Source organism: Convolutriloba macropyga, chromosome 13 (assembly GCF_964194025.1).
Source record: "Convolutriloba macropyga chromosome 13, txConMacr16.3, whole genome shotgun sequence".
Taxonomy (NCBI): domain Eukaryota; kingdom Metazoa; phylum Xenacoelomorpha; order Acoela; family Convolutidae; genus Convolutriloba; species Convolutriloba macropyga.
In genome coordinates, this window is record NC_134480.1 from 33,334,038 (window position 1) to 33,355,875 (window position 21,838).

Consider the following 21,838-nt stretch of genomic DNA (forward strand, 5'->3'; position numbering starts at 1 on the left):
CACCCTTTCTAGTCATCAAAGAAACTAAAGATTCTCATGAACAAGCTAAGACTTCCACATCCTCCTTTGTGGAGCCTACACAACCCAGTTTTTTGTGCCTTTTCTCTTTTTCTCTCGCTTTTCTTGCTCCTCGCTGTTTGGTTTTAAACAGCTTTTTTTTTCTGTTTCGCCTGCCTTGCGCCTTTCGTTTTTTTTGTCGTCTGCGCTCCTCTTTTCTTGCTCCCTTCCTGCTTTTGTCTTAGCTTTTTTGGGTCTCTTTCTTTTCTTTGACGTCTAGACTGCCTTCTGGTTTAGGTGCTGCTCCCTCGTGGGCCTCAGCAATGCACCCTTTCTAGTCATCAAAGAAACTAAAGATTCTCATGAACAAGCTAAGACTTCCCCATCCTCCTTTGTGGAGCCTACACAAACCAGTTTTTTGTGCCTTTCCTCTTTTTCTCTCGCTTTTCTTGCTCCTCGCGCTGTTTGGTTTTGAAGAGGTTTGTTTTTCTGTTTCGCCTGCCTCGCCCCTTTTTCGCTCTTTTTTCGTTTTTTTTTGTCGTCTGCGCTCCTCTTTTCTTGCTCCCTTCCCGTTTTTGTCTTAGCTTTTTTGGGTCTCTTTCTTTTCTTTGACGTCTAGACTGCCTTCTGGTTTAGGTGCTGCTCCCTCGTGGGCCTCAGCAATGCACCCTTTCTAGTCATCAAAGAAACTAAAGATTCTCATGAACAAGCTAAGACTTCCACATCCTCCTTTGTGGAGCCTACACAACCCAGTTTTTTGTGCCTTTTCTCTTTTTCTCTCGCTTTTCTTGCTCCTCGCTGTTTGGTTTTAAACAGCTTTTTTTTCTGTTTCGCCTGCCTTGCGCCTTTCGTTTTTTTGTCGTCTGCGCTCCTCTTTTCTTGCTCCCTTCCTGCTTTTGTCTTAGCTTTTTTGGGTCTCTTTCTTTTCTTTGACGTCTAGACTGCCTTCTGGTTTAGGTGCTGCTCCCTCGTGGGCCTCAGCAATGCACCCTTTCTAGTCATCAAAGAAACTAAAGATTCTCATGAACAAGGTAAGACTTTTTCCCCAGTCGACTGTGTACACATAATTTACCTTAATTTTTCAGGTAATTTTACCTGAAATTTTTTTACCTGAACCGGTTCAGGTAGTTTTGCCTTGCCTGAACTTTACCTTAACACACCTGAACGCACCTTAATTTTACCTTAAATCCGTTACTTTTTACCTGAAAATTACCTGAAAAATTAAGGGGGCACCACCTGAACTTTTACCTGAACATACCTTAAGTTACCTTAAAAACACCTTAATTTTTTACCTTAATTTTTAAGGTAAATTTACCTTAACTAATATAATTTACCTTAAAAGTTCAGGTTAAATTTAAGGTATTTTTAAGGTAAATTTCAGGTATTCATTCAGGTATTTTTACCTTAAATTTTAAGGTGATTTTTGCGCGTTTTTCAGGTAAGTTTAGGTAATTTTACCTTAACTGTTCAGGTGTGTTTTTCAGGTAAATTTAAGGTATGTTCAGGTAAAAGTTCAGGTGGTGCCCCCTTAATTTTTCAGGTAATTTTCAGGTAAAGTTGAGGTAAGTTAAGGTAAGTTCAGGTAAGGCAAAACTACCTGAACGTTTCAGGTAAGTTAAGGTATTTTTTCAGGTAAATTTACCTGAACTTTATTTAGTGTGCAGTTTTCATGCTTATTTCACCAAAATTAAAACAAAAAAATTACAGAAAAATATGAAAAATGGGGCATTTGAATTGGTACTCAGATCGGATCGGGGAGAGGGGATCTATTCTATACAGAATAGATCAATATATCCCAATACGGTGCTAGGACAACTGATACCAAAAAGTCGGAGAAAAGGGCCGCGGGCCGCTAAGGCATATGGGCACGGCCCGCGAGGCATGGCCAAATGCGCTAGTCTGATGTTTGAAAACAGCAAAAGGCTGTTTTTAATACCTTCGCTCTACTGTCCTTTTAAAATTGTCGTGTAACCTTTAAAGTAATTCTTGATTTGGACGGTTTTGTTTTAATCAAAACGTAGGGCGCATGTTAAATGTTTATCGACTGAGCCTCCTGTGATTTAAACACAAGCTCTGTAAGGCATTTAATTATTTGTTTAACACAGCTTAGCATGAAAGACGGTATATAATTTATTGCTCACACTCCTCATTCAAGCCCGCGTGGCCTAATGGATAAGGCGTCTGGCTCCTAACCAGAAGATTGCGAGTTCGAGTCTCGCCGCGGGTACCATTTTTACATTAACTGACAAATCTATCAATAACCTAAAGTGAGTGATTTCAAATCCGTTTTTCATTTTTATAAGGAACGGATAATCATATCTCTAACACATTCTTGACATGGAATAGTTCGAAACGAGCAAAATTAAAGATAATATTATGGCAAATTAAAATCAGCGGTTTATCACAAACGGAAAAGATCCCTTCTGCCATAACATTGAGATCAGACAATGGACTTTTGATGAATGCTTTTGCAATAAATGACTTATTATGCGATTGATATCTAACCGTAATTCTAGCCACAAAAGTGAATTTACCCGTTTAATATTTCTGATTTTCTCCCCTTTATTGCACTACAAATTTATTGATGAAATTGTAGGATCGCAAACTGCGAACCCTTAATTTCGTAACTAATGCGCATAGACAAAATGCCCCCCCCCCCCCCCCCCACACACACACACACAGCCCGCGTACACCAGTTGGTTTGCACCCCACCCCCAAAAAAGATAAAATTTGTCTTTTACAAAAACTTTGCTTTGTTCTTGGTTACTAGTTCGCCCTGCTGTATATGCCGTGCATTTATAAGTGAACGCCGTGCTTATATTCAAACATTTGTGGGATTTGTGGGGGGGGGGGGGGGGGGGCTGCAAAATTGCGGAAAATTGCATGGGGGACAACAGAAAAGATCCAATAGTTTTTGAAAAAGTATCACAAAGTGTCCCTGGACCTTTTTGAGCATGGCCTCGAGAGACGCCTCGCTTGATGCCTGTGCAGACACCTCCTGCAGCTTCTCAGAGTGCTCGAAGGCGTCGATTCCAATCAACAGTCCGAGTGTCATCGGGTTCTCATCTGAGAAGGTGTACTGCAGAGTGGCGTGGATCTGTTCCCAGTGTCTGGCCTTGAACTCACGATTGTGCAGGTCCACTATCACTGGCATTTTAGTCTTCATCGAGTCCACTCTAAACAGAAATGAATATCAAAATTGAATGAAACTGCGATTTTTATTACAAGAAATTGAAGAAAATTTTGACAAAGCTGCACTTTTTAAAAGAGAAAAGGGGTCTTTCACATTACAGCCCGCACCCATTATGGTACCTTTACCATCATTGTGTGTGTGTGTGTGTGTGTGTGTGTGTGTGTGTGTGTGGGGGGGGGGGGGGGGGGGGGGGAGAGAAGATCCGAGAAAAGTGCATCCTATTATTCAAAGGAAATGGAGTCGATACTTTCACAGAGCGCGTCGTTAAAAAGAAATTAAGGCGAAGAAATGATCCAAGAGAACAGAATATTCCTTAGAAACAAAAAGGGAGCTTTTTGTTCCAACAACCTACCCAAATTATTCAAGGGTTAGGAACTATAAGCCAGCCCGACATATTATTTTGCTAAAACAGTTTTGACAGACCGACTCTTTTTGAAACAAAGGTGGCGTCATTGAAAAGAGAACTATATCTATTTAACTGCAGCAAACTAAATTTCAGCTCAGATTTGACTCTTTTCTGTGCACCCAGCCTTATGTTTGCAACCCAGATATTCATTTTTTTTAATTATTGATACTTGGCATGTCGGCATCAGATGTAGGAAGATCTTCATTAGGACTTGATAAAAAAAGCATCAATCTCATTATTGCTATTGAACGCTTTCTTTAATTATGACAAAACTTTATTAAAAACCATTAAAAACCTTTTTTGTTTCACTACACCAGAAGTCAAAATAAATAAACACAGTCAGTAACAGCTTCTCTCATTCAGTGGAAAAAATAGATAGCAACCACAAAACAGCGTCTTCGGGGGAGAACGTAGCACTCTACTTTCCATCTCAATATTTAAAAATCCTGAACAGGAAAGCTTGCCAATTTTACAGCGAAAATTTGATTAGCCATTTTTTCACACGCGTCAATAGATTAGCGATCAGTTTATTTGTCAATTCTCCTAACTTTTCATGAAAACTAAAAGTTCCAATCAAGGCAGCAGATGAGTGTTTTGTATTGATTTAAAATTGATAAATATAACCGACTAATATCGGAAGAGCTTTCGAGCCACTAGCGGGAGCTCTAATCTATTGCAGCCAAACTGTTCCAGTCGGTGGTGGTGGGGGAGGAGGAGGAAAGGGGGGACGCGGATGATGAGGAGGAGAAGGAGGAGGAGGAGGGGGGGGAGGAGGTAGTGGAGGAGGCGGAAGCGGAGGAGCAGGCGGAATAAAAAGTTAATTGAGAGGTTTCAGATAAATGAGAGGTTTCATTAGATGTTATTATATAAAACTATAAAGATTTCAAGTGAAAGAAAGGCACCGTAAAAGTCGCTCGAAAAATCAAAACGCTCAAGCCGAAATTCTGCATAAAAGACTTGATTAAGATAAAGAGCCCTCTCAACTCACTCTAAAAACTAAAAATGCATCAATTTCCACTCTCTATTGAAAAAGACGTATGAATTGTTTTCTTAAATTACGACAAAGCTATCTTTTTTGTTGGAATACACGAGAAAATAAAAAAAAGTTATTTTTATTTTTAGGAAGAAAACAATCAGAAGCAAATTTTATAATGTGGTTGAAAATTGATTGATGTTTATATATTTGCTTGAATTATTTGAATTATTGTTTGTTTCAGGTATATTAACCATATGGTTATAATATTAATTTACTTGTGACAAACAAAGATAAAATGGATTCTCTCATACAGTAGGAGAGCAAATAAAAACAATCATATAGTAGAGAGTAAAATTGGGTCATCTTAGGTTTGCAACTTTAATAACCTATTCATGAAGGAAATGGCTGAAAATGATATTTTCTATTTGTATTTAATCGCATATCTCTTTCATATTGCCTGAAGCTAAAATATATAACATAACCGACTAAACGTCGGAAGAATTGCTCTCGAACGACTAGTGGGAGCTCTAATCAATTGCAGCCTGCTTCAGTCGGGGGGGGGGCCTAAATTTTACTAAGAAGTTCAATAGTGAACTTCAAACAACATTAGAGGTTAACATATACCACTATTAAGATTTAAAATGAAAATGGCACCAATTTCGTCGCACTTTTCACTTGACTTTAGTAATAAATTGCCGTCAATTGAGTTCAGCTGCTTGAAATTGTGATTGAGAGAGAATTTTGGCGGCAATTTAATACTAAAAGTCAACTGAAAAGTGCAAAAAGTCAAGGGCGGAAAAGTCACTCGAAAAGTCAAAACAGTCCAGCGAAAATTTTGCATAAAAAGACACTCGTTTACAATAATTGCTTCTCTACGAGAGCAATTAAACACCTTTAGTTTTAAACCAATGTATATAGCTGATAGTTTGAAGGTATTTTAAAGGTTTCGAAAACTCAAATTTCGCAAAATAAAAAAATGGGTGTTGTTAAAATCACTTTTTGAAAGAAATACCAGTTAGCTTAATATCCTTATAAAGACACAGTTTGATTAATGCATTGCATAGAAAATTCACATGGAAAAAGTCGCAAAGCAATTCACTGTAAGCGAATAATTTGACCAGATGAATAGTTGCCTCGCTATGACTTTGTGGCTGATGACTTATCAATTTACCTCTGCTTCAGTATGGGCACAATAGTGTTCGGAGGCAATCCCTTCTCCAACTGGTTCACATACTTCTGGAACTTGGTCACACTTCCGTTCATCTCCTCGGCATCTAGGTCCAGCAACTTATCCTCCAACCACTTGGCGTACATTACATCCCACTCTTGGACTGAGTCCCACAATAGCTGCTTCAATCTCAACTCAGAAGACACCTGGCAGAGAGAAAAAATAAAAAATACAAAAAATTAACAGATTGTACAAAATTCTTTTGACCTTAGAGCAGGTCAAAATGTTTTAGCTTTCTCAAATAATTGTTTGCATCTGAAAATAAGATTGCCTAATACAAACTGCCGTAATATAGATTTGAAAAGCCATTTTCTGAGCTTTCATGAGACAACAAAAATGACAAAAATTACTCACAACTGACAAAAAGTGAAAATTGTCTACAGACCTCCTCCAATTCCTCGAACCGCGTGACTTCGACCTTGAAGTTCTTTTGATATGACTTGAACTGATAAGCCTTGTTCTGCAATTGTGTCATTTTATCCTGCAATTTCTTCAGCTTCAAAATGATCGTCTCTTTGTCCGCGTCTTTGTCAAGAATTTTCGGATCCTAAAATTCAGTGACAAAACTGAGAAATCAAACGAATTTAGAACTTTTTGGTTTATAATTTCAAAAGGAATTATTATCAAAATCTAACTATTATCAAATCGTCAAACTTTATTAACTATTATATCAATGAGACAAATTATAAAAAAGTATCAAAAGTAACAAAAATACAAGTTAAGCAATTTTTGCCAAAAAATTATTGGCTAACTCTACATTTAAAACTTTTGTCGCAAACGGTTAATCGAATGTTAAATTTCTTCCACATCAAACATGAAATAAGTGCACAAATATATGTAAATATTAGCCATGAAATGAATACTTTTCTGAAAATGTAAAAAGTTCTATTATGACATCTGCCCGAAACAACATGAATAAGATAACATGTTTAGTGCTGCTATGGATGAAAGGTAGAATGACACTTTAAAACATCGTGAAAATGACATTGACAGGGTTCCTTGGGAAATAAATTGACCAGGGAATTTATTACCGTTTCGTGGTTCAAATTACGCAATGCAGCAATGTCCAGATGCAAGTCCTTGAAAATAAAATTATGGTGATAACTGATTCGAAAATCAGCTGCAATGTAAAAAAATCAATGAACCAACTTAGCTTAAACCTTGTGTCCAATTTTCGTACTTTTTCAATTAATGCACGATTTAAGTTTCGAACCTTAAAGAACGGCACAATGTTTAAATAAAATATTGTAGATCATAAAATTTGAGTTCTTCTTTTATAGACCCAGCTTTAAAAACCGAAGCCGATAACCCAGATTACATGACTGAGAACTGATTTCGATATTAGCTCAAAGTAAAAAAAAATTGAACTATAGTTTTATATGAGCTATGTTAGAATGAGCTACAATCGAACAACAAAATTGACAAACCTGCGATTCCTGTTTGACCTCTTTGACAACTTTGTTTAGTTCCACAATATCCTTTTCAATCTCTTTGCAGAACAGATCCAAGTTCGCATCTCTCTCACCCACAGCCTAAAAATATTCAAACTCAATATGCTCAGTCTTGTCCGGGAACAAACAAAACGCTCGCTAAAACTGGCACCAGTTTATAAAGTGTGCCATTCTTATTTATGCAATTTTCGGAACTGTGTCCCCTCTAGATCAGTGTATTAATCTAAATTCGTATTTTTGTATCTATAATTATCTAGCTCAGAATGATCTTGGTATTTATTCTTATTGCATTCGAAAACTCCTTAGTTAGATGTTTCCTTCAAAAATATTGGCTGCCAAGGACACTGTGACTTCTCGTTAACAAAAGCCTGGCATAACAATCATCATCAAACTGGGCGGAAGTAGCTGACTTCCGAAAAACTGTAGTAACTAAATCAAGCGAAAAAAACGAAACTGAATTGCATCTATACTTGTTTCAGGAAAAACATAAACGGCCGATTGCTGGAAAATCAACTTGATCGATTCCCATGACAACCGGCTGGTTTTCTCGCAACCGACCGGCTATGTTTCATTGCAACAAGTACAGAAAAAATATTGATTGCTTTCTTAGAACTAAAAGTATCAACAGTACCTGTTATTTTAACTGGCTTTGTAGTTAACTTTACTCCCGCGTCCTAATGAGAGAATAAAGGGACCAGTATTAATTAAAAAAAGCTTTGCCTTGGTAACTGAGACGAACAACAAAAAGTTTAATTAAGAGTCATTTAAATCTGGGATTTATTGATTTATCCCATTTCTATTTTGACTTCGCTGTCGATACTCACTCTATTCATTTTGAATTGATTTAATCATCATCTCTTAATGCTGACCTTGAATACAAATTGAACAGAATGGGCAAAAAATGATACTAGCCCAGGGAATGCAAAATAATTTCACGGAAAAAAGCAGGAGATAGTGAAAACAATGTTACGGAAAATGTCGAAAAAAAATTACACCAAAAAAATGTTAGACGAAGTGAAATAGTAACCTGAACTGCTTATTAAAGAACTTCCATTTACAAAGCTATACCATGAACCAAATCTAGTTTTGTTTTCTCTTAATTTCCACCACCGATAATGTTATTACTCATTTTTGAATAGAATTTCCTTTTCGAATTTTTATTCAAGCGCAGCTGACGACACTTGTTATGCGAAAAAAGTCGAACTTCTCTAAATACTACGTTCTAACCAATCAATAGTGTTTATAAATTGGGTTTAAACATTGATCATGTCAAAAGAAAATTCGATCAGTTTGTGTTGAACTTTTTAAAGGGTTTTTATAATCATCCTCTGGTCAATTCAAGGTTTAGTTCCGCAAATGGAAGTTCTTTAATTTCAAGTTCTATTCGGCTATTTTACTTGGCCTAACAAATTTTTTGGTGTAATTTTTTTTGACATTATCCGTGAAATTGTAATGAACATCTTTCCTGCTTTTTCCGTGAAACAATTTCTACACCTATATATTCCATTCGCCATGCCAACAAAAAATATTGGAAAGACTTTTTAGTTTCTGCTTGATCTAGACGACAATAAGAAAATGTGACTGAAAAACAGATGAAATTAATCCAAAAAATATTTCAAAAGTCTAACTTAAAGCCAAGATTTAACTAGCATAAGTACTCATGACTTTGACGTTAAAGCATAAATTTGAAGGTGAAAAAGGGCTTGGTGTCCAAATTTTTTTTGGAGTTTTGTCTGGCAAAGTTTGTACGATAAAAGTCCTATTAAAAATCATGCATTTCGACAAACTTAAATATGCTGTTTTTAAAATATCTGATAAAAAAGATTTCCACAATAAAAATTGAGAAAGGAAATCAAGGCTGAGGAAACAAACTGGAAAATCGACTGAAAACAAAAGAACAGCTGTTCTGATAAACTTTGTGGAAATCAAAAGGTAAAAGAAAAATGAAGCATTTAAAGATCACACTAAAATCCAAAACTACTTCAATACTACAGATTTGGTCGGTTTTATCTTTGGACATAAAAAAATAAAGTTCAAAAAATATGTGACACATACTTTGTCGATGGCGTTTTTGAGAGTAGTGATGCTGGCGTTGAGAGTGTCGAAGAGGACTTTATCAGCTGGAGGATGGGGGACTTCGTATTTCTCTATCAGTTTGTACAGTGCTTTCACTATGTCAGCCTCCACGTCCAAACTGTCAATCTGCAAAACACACAAAAAGTGACGTTATTTATTCTAGAAGATTCTTAATGCTAATACCGGGGTTGACGAAACGAAATAATCACGGAACATTGCCTAACTAGTGGTAGGGTCTAATGGTCAATAGTTTTAATTGTTTTAAAGTGATTAAGTTTCCTCAACCCGAGTGTTAAACCTAACAGGAGCTACAGTGTAAAGCAAGCAACAGCAATTTTCTCAGGAAATAAAATTGACGATCAATTTGGTAGATTAAACTTTGTCAAGACTTCTGACGGACAATTTTGTTGTCAAAATGAAAAATACAACAATGACCTTCAGACCGATGTCCCAACAAATATGAAAAATGCATGAACGAAATCAACTGGGGATGAAATTTGATACCAAAACATTACCTCATTGTTCTCAACCTGAAATATTAATTGATCACGATTCACAGATAAAAATAAAAACAAAATCAATAGCTGTCTAAGCAATCTGTTACAATATTCACAGCCCAAAGGACTCCATTATAGAAACAACAAACAGCAAGTAAATTAAAGACCCGAAGCAACTGCCGCATAACCAATTTTTCGAAACAAAAAAATCGTAAAAGATGCAAAAAAAACATTTATTGTTTGAATTAACTCACCCTTTCTTGTATCTGGTCCAGGAAAGACAGACATTCAACGTAGTCAATAGTGGTTTCTGGTTTGATCTGCAGTTTGTAAACCCCACTGTCTGCCTCCTCCAAGATCTTGTCCAGCTTCTTTCTCGCTATGGTTGGCAATACTTGGTTGAGTGCCTAAAAAATGATGACATTGAACACTCGAAATCGAAGCTGATTATTTAACTACACTTATAACTGCAAAACCTCAGTCAAACAGTTAGCACCAAAATACCGACAAATTGGGAGCAATGGTGTAGATAATGTTGTTGGATAATGTTATTGAACGCCAATGTCAGCTCAAACAATGAAGAAGTCAACAATATATCGGCAAGGATCCTATTATTAAAAGGTAAACAAGACGGCTCGCACGAGTCTGTGCGTAGCACAAAATGTTCCAACATACTTGTCAAGGTTGCAGAAACATATAAATTCTGCCAGAGAATCCGTTGCGAGTATTCGAAAGCAACTTATATGCATTGAATAATTGAGAAAATTACTTGTACTGTTTGAAACAAAAAACATGTCGTCTTTTTTCAAAAAAACCAACTGTCGAAAGAAAAGTGTAGTACAATCTGCAAGACACGGAAAAACCACAAAAAACACAGCATACATTACACAAAGAAACACCGACACACAAATACAAAGCCCCACACCATAAAAAAACTTTAAATTTTGTTTTTGTCAATTGATCACTTCTCAAGGCTCGTCACTGTTAATTTAGGTGTTCTTTGATTTTTTCTATAAAATTACGTGTGAAATTGTTGAGGCAATAGTATCGGTAACTGTAATTCTGACACTAAACTTTGAAACGTAACACGTAAATTTTAGAATTTTTTTTTTCAAATTCGATGATTCATGACAATTAAATTTTCAAAATCTCAAAGAAGTGTCATGAAAGACATTTAAAAACAAACTTTTAGTATCGGACCAATTTAAAGCCGTAATTTGCAGCAAATATTTAATAGTTCTCTGATTTTTCTTTCGTTGTGACAATTTTTGCGCTGCGTCTCTATTTGTGTCTAACAATTGAATGAACTATCTTACAATTACTATCCCTTTCACCCTCTCTCATACAAACATACCGAACAGTGTAAGAAACGCAAACCCATGAATACACGCACCAAAAGCATGCATACACAAACACACACGCAAACACAAATACATAAATACAAACATCAACACGGAATTAAATTGAAATTTTCCTTTTTATGTAAATAATACTTAAAATTCTTCAGCGTTTACACATGGTTTGGAAGTTTTCTCTGTCAATTTAGGTGGGTACTTTACTATACAGTTGTATCGAATATTGTAAAATTGACAGTAAATTCTGAAATGAACTTTTTGAAGGTTTTCCAATTTTTTTTGTCATTTTCAATAAGGGCACAAATAAATTTTCAAAACCTCGCACACAAGTTAACAGAGAGAAAAAGTTTAGAAAAAACACACCCTTGGTATTGGAAATATATAAATTCGAAATCTGTAACAAATTTAAAGAAAGTTTTCTATTTTTCTATAATTTCTGCCAGAACACTCGCTCTCTGCCTGTTTGTCTAACATTTGAAAGAACAATTTCTCTCAAACTAATTCTCTTTTTTTCTCTTACACAAAAACCGCATACACTAAAAATGCACACTCATGCATACACTCACAACACAGGCCCGTATGCACGCACACAAATACAAACCTCGCAATTTACAAACTTCCCAAAATAAAATAGAAATTTAAAAATATTTATTTGGCATCTGATCTTTACAAATTGTTCGACACCGTTCAATTATGTTTTGATTGTTTTGTTTTTAAAAACTATGTGTGGTCTTCTTGGGGTATTTGTATCGCGGTAATTGTAACAACGGCACTAAAAACGGAAGTGAAATTTTTGTATAATTTGGAAAATGTATGTAATTTTTGCTGTTTCATGAGCATAATCTGCACATTTGTTCTTTCAATGAAAAACGAAGACGTGTTAAAAGTTAGGCTTGACAGATACAAATTTGGCTCTGAAAATTTTTAAAACCACAATTTTTAGCAAAATTTTCTAACTTAGAAGTATTCTAACTTAGAATTTTCTAACTTAGAAGTATTCTAACTTAGAAAAATACTTAGCTAAATTTTGCTAGAACGTGTGGCCTTTAAATAAATTCAAAACCAAGTCTGTCTTTTACAAAATTAACTTTCGACACGTCTGCGTATTTTTTCAAAAAAGTAATGGACAGATTATGCTTATGAAACATCAAAAATGACAAAAAAATTTTTTAAATATTTCAAAAAGGTAATTTACGATTTAAGTGTCAATATTACGATTACCGAGATAAAAATGCCTCTAGAATTTCACCTAGTTTTTCAGAAAAAAAACAATTAAGAGAAATTTGGATGATGACAAACAATTTGTAAAAACCAGACGCCAAAAAGAAAAATTTTTGAATTCTAAAATTTATTTTTTGGGAGGCGAAGGTTGTATTTGCACTCTGCCTCTTATTGTTCTTAATATGTAAAGAAAGTAGGAAGCTGCTCGTAAAATTTCTCATTTGGTAGCTTTGAGGAATTTCAGTTATCAGTAAATTTAATGTTTTGGCCTTTTCCCTCTCTTAAGTGAGAGTATTTTTAAAGGAATAGGAGGTCAAAAATTTTTATGAGAACTGAAAGAGAAATTTTTTTGAGAACTCAAAAAAAATCTCCTTTTTCTTTCAAAGAAAACTTATGTTTTCATATGAGGAGTTTCGCAATCAATGTGAAATATACTATTTTAAATTACAGAAATGTCCAAAGAATGGAAAAGATCAGTTCGAAAAGCAATTTCAAAATATAGAGAAGGGAAAATTATCTCATTATCAAAAAGACAAAATGTGAAAAATTATTAAAATCTTAAACCCGACAATCCATAGACTATATAACTTTCAATTTCATCCGTACTTATCTATATTTTGAAATTCATCTATCTTTCAATTTCATACTCAAATGGTTAATTCTGATTAAATGAGGAAGAAATACAAAACTTTTACTTGAACTGAAAAACAAAACTTTTTTCATCTTTCAAAAACACTCTTTGTTTTATATTTGAGGACCTGCAAAATAAAAAAAGTAATTTTTTTTAATTTACAGTATCGCTCACAGTCTGGAAAACTTCAATTTGAAGTACAATTTCAAAATACCGAAAAGTGAAAAAAAATTTTCTAAATTTCAGAGAAAAAATTATGAAAATGTGTATAAAGTTATTCAACCTGGCAATCGTTAAAATCTGTAACTGTTTCTAAATGTCTCAAATTCTTTTGTATTTCATTGTAATAGAGATGGTTACTTCGGACGATCTCATCTGACAACATAAGGAATACAAATAAAAAGACAAGAAAAGATTTCCCATCTTTACTTTTCAATAATGAATTTGGCTTATTTTATGATCATTCCATGAAACCAGTTTTTTTACGTCTCCATGATTTTGAATAAACTGCAATGCTTAGTTCCGTTAAAACTAATAGAAACTCTTTCCAAAAACAACTCGAAAATTTAGATAATGCATTTTTCTGCTTTTAGTATTACATTTTCACGTTGATTTTTGCTATTTTGAGAGCTCTAAATTGCCTGGAATCTTCAATTTTCCAACAATCTTTTTGATAAAGGGAAAAAATGGTTCCAACAAAAACTTATAACCAGCAGAAAACAGAAAGACGGATGGAAATGTTTTTAAAACAAAATTTTGAGAACAAAAACGAAAATATTCATTTTTTTTGGAAATTTTTGGGCATATAGTTTAGTTTGTTAATTTTTAGGTTTGAAAGTGTAATGTATTACTGGAAAATCTCCTTTTAACCTTACTAAATTTACTACAAAATTTTTCGTATTATCCTAAAAATCAATCCCATCTAACCCACGCCCGCCCTCGAGCGATCGTTCTTTTCCTTCTTAGTTTTCCCTTCGAAAATTTCTTTTCCTTCTCAGTTTTCCCTTCGAGTTCCCTTTTTCAAATTTCTCATACTTTTAAAATAAAAATGAAAAAAAATCCTAGGGCTACAAAATGGTGTCTTTCTTTTTTCTCTACGATGCGTAAACACAAAGTGAAATATTGACTGAAGAAAAAAGCCAGCTTCGCATATATATTCCCCCATTTTTGAAAAAATATTGGAACAATTAATTTACGTAGAGATATAGGAGAGGTATAAATAGAAAGCAGCACAACAGGCAATAATCTGGCAGAACCTTATCTCCATAGATGGACAACTTTGAGGCTCAGAACCGACAGCGGATGAAGATAGGTTCTGAATTTAGAAATCAAACTAAGAAGTCAACAGAGCACCTCAACGACAAAAAAGATATAAGAAAGTTAGAGAAACTTTTAAGAAACACAAAAAAATCAAGCTGGAAGAACCGATCATTGGAAGGAAAAACAGAAAAGATATGCGCGAGGCAAGAAAAGGGTGATCATTGATCCAAAATGATAAATTAAAACTGTTTTTTTTTATCAAAGTCCTGGAACAATATAAATTCATTTAACTATTTTTGAGCAGTGGTACACAAAATCTGCACCGATTTTAGTTCTTTTTTAATCAAAATTGAGCAGCCGATTGCACATAACTAATGACTTGTATGCAATCGGCTGTAATTATAAATTAAATATGCAATTATAAATATGTTCTAATGTCCAGGCAGTTTGTTCTAATGTCCATGATGGTACTCACATCCAGACATCTGAGAGGCGATGGAACCAGAAGACTCTTCAGATCTGTCGTCTCAACCATCAGCATGCCCAGAGGTCTCTTCTCTTTAATCTTGAGTGCTTGTGAGTGTTGCATGTGGTACTTCTCAAGAGATTTGGCGAAGAATTCCACTTCTGAAAAAGAAGAAAACAAATCTTATAAACTGTTTCACAAATTTCACAATATGTCATAGGCTAAAACTTCTCCAATCTTCACTGCAAATTGCTCACTCATTTGAATTTTACAACAAAAATCAACTTTAAGAATGACAATAATATCAGCAACACTAAACCTAGTTTTTTTCTTATTCCTTTCATTTCGCTTCCTATATCGAGGCCAGAAAACATTTATTGCCGTCATCGGCGCAAAAATAGCTTTGTGGATTATTAGTTGTATTGAATAAATTATATTATTGTCTTATTTAAGATAGCAAAACCAAAACAGAAGGGGTTGAAACATATAAACCCCTCACATTTTTGTAATTTACCAATTTGAAGTATTGTTGAAAAGAGAACAGAAAAAATTATAGAAAATTGCCCAACTATTTCTCAAAAAGCCTTTAAGTAAATCAGGGGAAAAAGGAAACAATGACGTCACTAACCATGCTCGCCAGTCCCCAATTTCTCCAAATCGAGTCTTTCGTTTTCATAGTAGAAAGACTCAAATGGTCCGAAAGTCTCTTTGTAAAGAAAGGACGCGTCAAATGCTGTTGTTACAGCTTCCTAAAACAAAAAATCGCAATTATAGCAATGCTGCAGTATTATAGCGACTGCGTGAAAAGTTACAGGATCTGTTTCGTCCTCGAAAATGCTTATGGAGATTTCTTTAGAATGTTATGGTTAGTACCACTTTTTAAAAAAACTATATCAGCTATAAGTTTAGGAGCTGAGTAAGTCAGCTAACATAAGCATATGAATGCAAAATTATTTATTGACAGGGTTGGGGGAAACAGATCTCAGTTACGCAAAAAGTGATATATTTCGTTACCTTGACGCTCTCAATGATGCTTCTAAGATGTTTATCATCGTCAAACATTGCTTGGAGTTGAGGACCCTCGCCACACGTTTTTTCCTCATATCTGTCGTTAATTTTTGGACTAGTAAAAGCATCAAAATATTTATCAGGAACTAAATTCTCAACAGATAAAACACTGTCTTGAAAATGTTTGATTATTTCATTCAAACTATCCACAAAGGTAGCCCGGTCGGGTTTGAACACGAGACCTTTGTCACCGGAATCCATGGTCAGCTCTGAGAAAAACATAGGCACAATTTCCTTCTCTTTCGGGTCGTCTTCTCCGCCGAGTTCGTCCCGGTCTGTTAGAGCAGCTTTCTCGGCTTCCTCGCGGGCCTGAAATGAGTACACAGTAGCAGAAGATGATTTCCATTTTGCCAAAATAACAAGCGAATTAAAAACTATCAAGGTTATTCTGAATGACAATTCGAAACATTTATAAAGTCTATTTCGGTGTCCTTATTCCGTAAATCATCTCGAATTTTTTCAATGTTGGATTTCTCTTAGCAGTCATATATATAATTATATTAGCGCAGTAGCATTATTTTTGGCTCTCATTTCATTTTACTTAATTTGTTCACTTTGTCGGCTAAAATGTATTAGGTCAATAGCCGGCATTAGCGTCCATCTTAACTACTACAGATGATTTTATGACGTTAATCATAGGTTACGTGACTCTGCTTCAAGTCACTAAGAACTTCGAACTTCTGGAGTTTATCGAGAATCGCGAAGCGGTTCGCGATATTGAGTCAGAGTCACGAAGCTTCGCATAAAACACGCAATTTGCCAGTTTGAAAACGCCGAAAGATCCAGCGAGTCAACTTACGACTGTGTATATAGGAACTTCTGTCATTTTAACTTCTGGTGCTGCGAACTTTCAGCGTTTTAAAACTTGCACATTTGTGTTTTTATGTAAATGATGTAAATAGTAGACAGATAGCGAGATGAAGTCAGGATTAGACAGACCTCTTCTATATTAGTCAAAGACGAGTCAAGAGAGTCCGTAGACTCATCCTCCTGCAGAGAAACAAACATAAACAAAAACAAACAAACAACATCAACAAACTGAAAAAGGAAACTAAAGAAGGTGCTCAAACTGATGTTATTTCGCTTGTATATAATGAATAGATTAGTTGGATGGCAAACAAAACCCAAATAACACATTAGGCTGATGAGGGAATAATTAAACATAATATGTTATAGAACAAAATAGACATAGTATTTATTCAAAAAAAAGATCTTTCCATCAGAGACCTAAGCCCCCTCCCCCAAAAGTGCGCCCTCCTTTGCGCGAGCTTTAATTGCTATATCGCCTTGGATAACTTTCGACTAGGGTAGTCGACAGAATCGAGGATGGAAGATGGGGGGCAGAGTGGCTGCAGACTATAAATAGCTGACCTTTTCCTGTTCCTTCCTCTCGGCCAATGTCATCTCTGATTCCTCCTCTGAAAGATGGTCTGGGATTGCCAGTTGCATAGCCTGGATCTCCTCCCCAGAAGGGGTTCTGTTCACCTGGTCACTCAAGTAGGTCAACAGGGTTGAGACTGAATTGATGGCCAGAATGTGCATGGTGTTTACAATTAGGTAGTCACCCAATCGGATGAAGCTGCAATCCAACAAAATATGCAAATAAAAGAAAAATCTAGAATGACATGCCCCAAAAAGAAAAATTCAGACTATGATACAAATCAATATGGCAAAAGTGGGGGATCAGTAACGTTCATTCTCAAAGAAAAAGTAGACAACTCTAAATTTGTAAATTATTTTGAAAACTGGAATTTTTGCAAATAAATCCAACCGCCGTCTTCCTACCTTCGAGTTTGAGCATTAATACCTTACCAGAAAATGAGAGGAAAAAAATGAGACCTAGCCATCATTAATAAATGGCCCTCTTATTCTTAACAAATACAACTGAAAGTTGGTCAAAAAATTTAACTTCATAGACAAAGAAAAAGACAGAAACTACTCAAGTTCTGGAAGATTTCAAAAAAAGTTCCTCAGTCTGCTTCTTATATGCAAGTTCAATAATGAAAATGGAACAATTCGGTAAAAACAAATTCTGAAAGATAAAAGGAACTGAAAAATTCGAAGTTCATGTGAACAAAAGCTTTAAAAAGACTTGACTGAAAATCAGTTTTCAGTTTTGTCATTCAGAAAACTAATTTCTGAAAACAAGTCATTCTTCAACCAAAAATCGGTGAAATGGAAACCATACATGAGCTTGTTATTTTCGCACCAGAGTGAACATTAAAAGGATACAACAAATATCAGAGCACAGAAAAAAATCATAAAATCAAACATCAATCAATACAATATCAACCTTTTAATGAGACGCCCTTTTATGTCTCCGCAGCTCCTTTATGCTTCTAAGATCAAATTAAGAACAAAACTTAAAAGGCTGCATTGAAAAAATCTATCCGATGCAAAAAGAGAAAAAATATATCCGTTGCATCAGAGAAAAAAAAATCTATTGGCTGTAACAATTATCGTATAAAAACAGATTGTACAAAAATAGCTGCAATAGCATTTTAGACTTATAGAAACAAAAATGAAAGATAAAACCAAAACAGGCAAAATAACAAAAAACAGGCAAAATTGAGACTAAATTATTGACCACCAACAAAAGCTCACAATGTTTTTAATAAAACTTACAGAAAATGTCGTGAGGACATCGATTAAAAAACACAAAAACTAGTACATATTAGCATTTAGTTACAAAGTGAATGGGACCTGTGACAAAAAAAAAATTAAGTAACAAGTTGAAAAAAAGATGAAGAAATGATGAAAAAAAGATGAAGAATAAGTAACAGGTTGAAAAAAATGACGACGAAATGACGAAGAAATGAGAAACCGATGAAGAAATGAATTATCACTATCACGTTGATAATTTTAAAATCAAATCAATTCAAAGTCACAAAAACTATCAAGTGTCCACTAAAAGAATTGAAAAAAATTCATTTATAACTCCATAGGTAGATATTGAGACCTGCCACTATTCACAATATGTCATACGACTACAAATAAAACATCAATTGCACGCAAAAATCGCAAATTTAGGGGAAAAAATGAAGGAAAAAGTTGAAGCCATTAAAACCGTAAATTAGTCACAGGAACTCTTGCATATTTCACATTGGACCTACTATGAACGACAAAACGAACTGTTGTTCTTGTGACAAGTGACCGCAAAAGAAACCCAAATACAAGAATTTTGTCAAAAGCCACAAAACTTTTAATAAAAACTCAAAGTATCAAAGTAATTTAAAGCATAAAACCGCTCCTAAATTTTGCTCCCTTTTCTTAACAGAAAATGAGACCCTCCAAAATTTGTTGATAATTATTTTATAAAAAATAATCAAAGGCATAACATCAAATTGTTAAAAAACCAATGTTCAGATTAATTTTACTTTACCGCAGAGGAACAGACATTAAGGAGAAGAAGCTTCAGGTTGACAACAGAAATAAAGTTAAAAAATTGGGAATTAACTTTTTCCAAAAAAATATCCAAGATCATGAGAGCCATTAGTTAAAACTGTTTTTTTTTTCACAGGAAAGAAAATAGGACCAATCATTAATGAGGCTAAGCTATAAAATGACAAAAGTAGGGTTAAAAAGAAGACAAGTACGAAAAAAGTGAATGACACTTTTCAAAATGAAAGAAAATCAAGAGCCGTTAGTTATCGATTGAAAACATCGATAGTTTCCCTTATGCCTCTTTACATACAAAATTTGACCTCTGATTTTAAGTCTTGATAGGATAGGACTGAGATTGAAAGGACTAAGTCATAAAACCACAAAAAACAACAAAAAGGAAATGATGCATTTTTGATAAACATCGGCTTAAAATAGCAAAAAGCAGGCAAGTTATTAGCTCCAGAACATTTTCTCATGAAAAGGAGGTAAAATAGTCCTAATATGAGTATGCAAAGATTGTGCCATCAGTGTTTATGTCTCAACTACTAGTAAAATTTGACAATGGCCACTAAATAAGCATAATTGGTGTCAATTTTCATGAAAAAACTAAAAATTTTCAAAAACTTTTAAAAATTTTTCGTCAAAACTTCTAACAATTCAGCAACTCTCTTTTAACTTAAAAAATAAAGACAATAGCACTATTATCAACAATTTTATCACATCTTAAGCAAAGATGATCGAAATTTGAGCAAAAATTACAGTACATGTCAAAAAGACAATGGAAATACGGCTAAAGTTCACAAAACTTAATACCTCGCTAACTCCTTGGAACAAGCAAATTTTAAAAAATGAACTTTAATCGAGCATTCTACGTTCGTTTGACAAGCTTTCTAATGATACCATACATAACTCTGTACGATAAATATATCGATCAACGTAATTTGACTGAAAAAAAAAACTAGTTGAGCATATAGTAGAGGTCGGAGAAATATAAAGTTGCAAGCAAACAGTTGGTTGCAAAGAAATAATTTTTTAATTCAAGAGTATTCTCACCAAAAATGCTTTGTCCTAAACTAAATTTGACATCTATTCTTACAATTGAAGCGAGCATAATTGTTATGAACGGTCACGATGGAAAAACTAACCGCTACGGCTGTACAAAAACAAATTGCAAGAGGTCAAAAATGAAATAACGTACGGACGTTAATAGATCAGTGAAATGAATGATAGAAAAAAATCTGGATTCAATTACATCAGAAACACTTAAAGTATTGCCACTGAATTTTGAATTTCGTACTAATTGCAATCAAATGATTCTCGAATAAGAAGTCAACGTAAATGAGGACCGTTTGGTGTTTCTGAATTATTGTTTGTCAGAGTTGACATCATCCAGTCCTTAATTGTTGCAGTAGAGTGCTGATCATCAAAGAAAAAACCTAAAAAATTTGATCAAGCGAATGCTGTAATATGAAGACAGGACACTTCAACTCAGCCAGTCTGCTTCAGTTGATTGTTTTAATATCGATAAAGAAGGATTGTTTAGTTACTTCTATTGAAAAATTTGAGCAAATAAACAGGTTTCGATAGGTGATAGCTTAATAAAGCAAATACTCATTGGGAATCATTTTCTACTCCAAGCTAATTGTATTAAGCAGGATGGCGCAGCGGAAGCGTGCTGGGCCCATAACCCAGAGGTCGGTAGATCGAAACTACCTCCTGCTAATTCTTATACACCATGACTCACTATTGCTCCATCACTCTCTCTATAGTCTGCCACTCTGATTTTGCTAGATCCCATGGAAACGTTAATTGCAATATGTTGACCATTGTTGGAGAATTGTTGGGGGAGAAGGGCTGGGGAGAGGTTGAGGATCCTCACAATTTACGATAAAACGTATAGCATTGAATAAGTAAAATCAGTTTTGTAATTTTTAAGATTATTGAACCCTTGGTCAAAAGGGAGGGAGTTCAATAATCTTAAAAATTACAAAACTGATTTTGCTTATTCAATGCTATACGTTTTATCGTAAATTATGATGATGCTCAACCTCTCCCCAGCCCTTCACCCCCCTCCAACTATAAATCAAAACTTTACACCCCTCCCGGGAGGTGCTACTTTTTACATATTCAATAATAAAGAGCCATACAAGACATAATTTCTAGGGACAAAAAGAAGTGAACCGAAAACTTTCGGCGTGCTCACTTTGTAAATCTTCGACAATGTGCCCTTTTGTTCGCCTGTTCTGTGTACGTCATTTTCTCCTGAGAATCCCCAGTTTCTGCCATCTCATTGTGGAGATAGCTAGAAGCAGTTCCGGGAGCCATGTCCCCGTCTGTCTCTGGGTCGTTGAAGTAGTCGTCCGGGGTGAAACCCTGTTCCAACAGGGCAGTTCGACAGGCCGACCTGATGACCTCTTTGACCAGCTCTCGGAACTCGGATAGCCGGCTCATGACCTGAACAAGAATCGCATTTCTCAGTATTGACTAATTGAGTCTGGCATGACGTGTCTCAAAAGTTAGGAAAATGTAATCAAAAATAACTGCAAGCAGAAATAACAAAAACTTTTTAAAATTGTGACAACTAGTTTGTTTTTTTTAAAAAAAACGCGTTTCCTTTTGATAAATTTTC

At 34.8% G+C, this 21,838-nt stretch overlaps 3 protein-coding genes and 1 non-coding gene across 10 annotated transcripts in view; 3 read left to right on the forward strand and 1 right to left on the reverse strand.

Moving 5' to 3' along the window:
• Positions 1-21,838, reverse strand: part of LOC142351793 (dynein axonemal heavy chain 6-like) — a 199,474-nt gene that overhangs the window by 173,004 nt on the left and 4,632 nt on the right. For 3 of the 7 annotated variants that reach the window (XM_075403971.1, XM_075403967.1, XM_075403966.1), the window contains exons 6-18: positions 21,413-21,663; positions 17,197-17,404; positions 16,765-16,815; positions 15,772-16,134; positions 15,386-15,506; positions 14,767-14,918; positions 10,079-10,231; positions 9,307-9,453; positions 7,228-7,332; positions 6,832-6,879; positions 6,186-6,347; positions 5,744-5,946; positions 2,942-3,173 (exon numbers count right to left, since the gene is read on the reverse strand). In XM_075403971.1, the coding sequence (XP_075260086.1) occupies positions 2,942-3,173; positions 5,744-5,946; positions 6,186-6,347; positions 6,832-6,879; positions 7,228-7,332; positions 9,307-9,453; positions 10,079-10,231; positions 14,767-14,918; positions 15,386-15,506; positions 15,772-16,134; positions 16,765-16,815; positions 17,197-17,404; positions 21,413-21,663 (2,196 nt within the window). The remainder of the gene's footprint in view (positions 1-2,941; positions 3,174-5,743; positions 5,947-6,185; positions 6,348-6,831; positions 6,880-7,227; positions 7,333-9,306; positions 9,454-10,078; positions 10,232-14,766; positions 14,919-15,385; positions 15,507-15,771; positions 16,135-16,764; positions 16,816-17,196; positions 17,405-21,412; positions 21,664-21,838) is intronic. The other 4 variants (XM_075403972.1, XM_075403969.1, XM_075403970.1 and 1 more) reach the window with 3 other exon arrangements.
• LOC142351794 (uncharacterized) overlaps positions 1-21,838 on the forward strand; it is a 338,941-nt gene that overhangs the window by 125,686 nt on the left and 191,417 nt on the right. The window lies entirely within an intron of this gene.
• LOC142351795 (uncharacterized) overlaps positions 1-21,838 on the forward strand; it is a 192,012-nt gene that overhangs the window by 125,685 nt on the left and 44,489 nt on the right. The window lies entirely within an intron of this gene.
• Positions 2,152-2,224, forward strand: Trnar-ccu (transfer RNA arginine (anticodon CCU)). The gene has a single exon. It is a non-coding gene; the product is annotated as a tRNA-Arg (tRNA).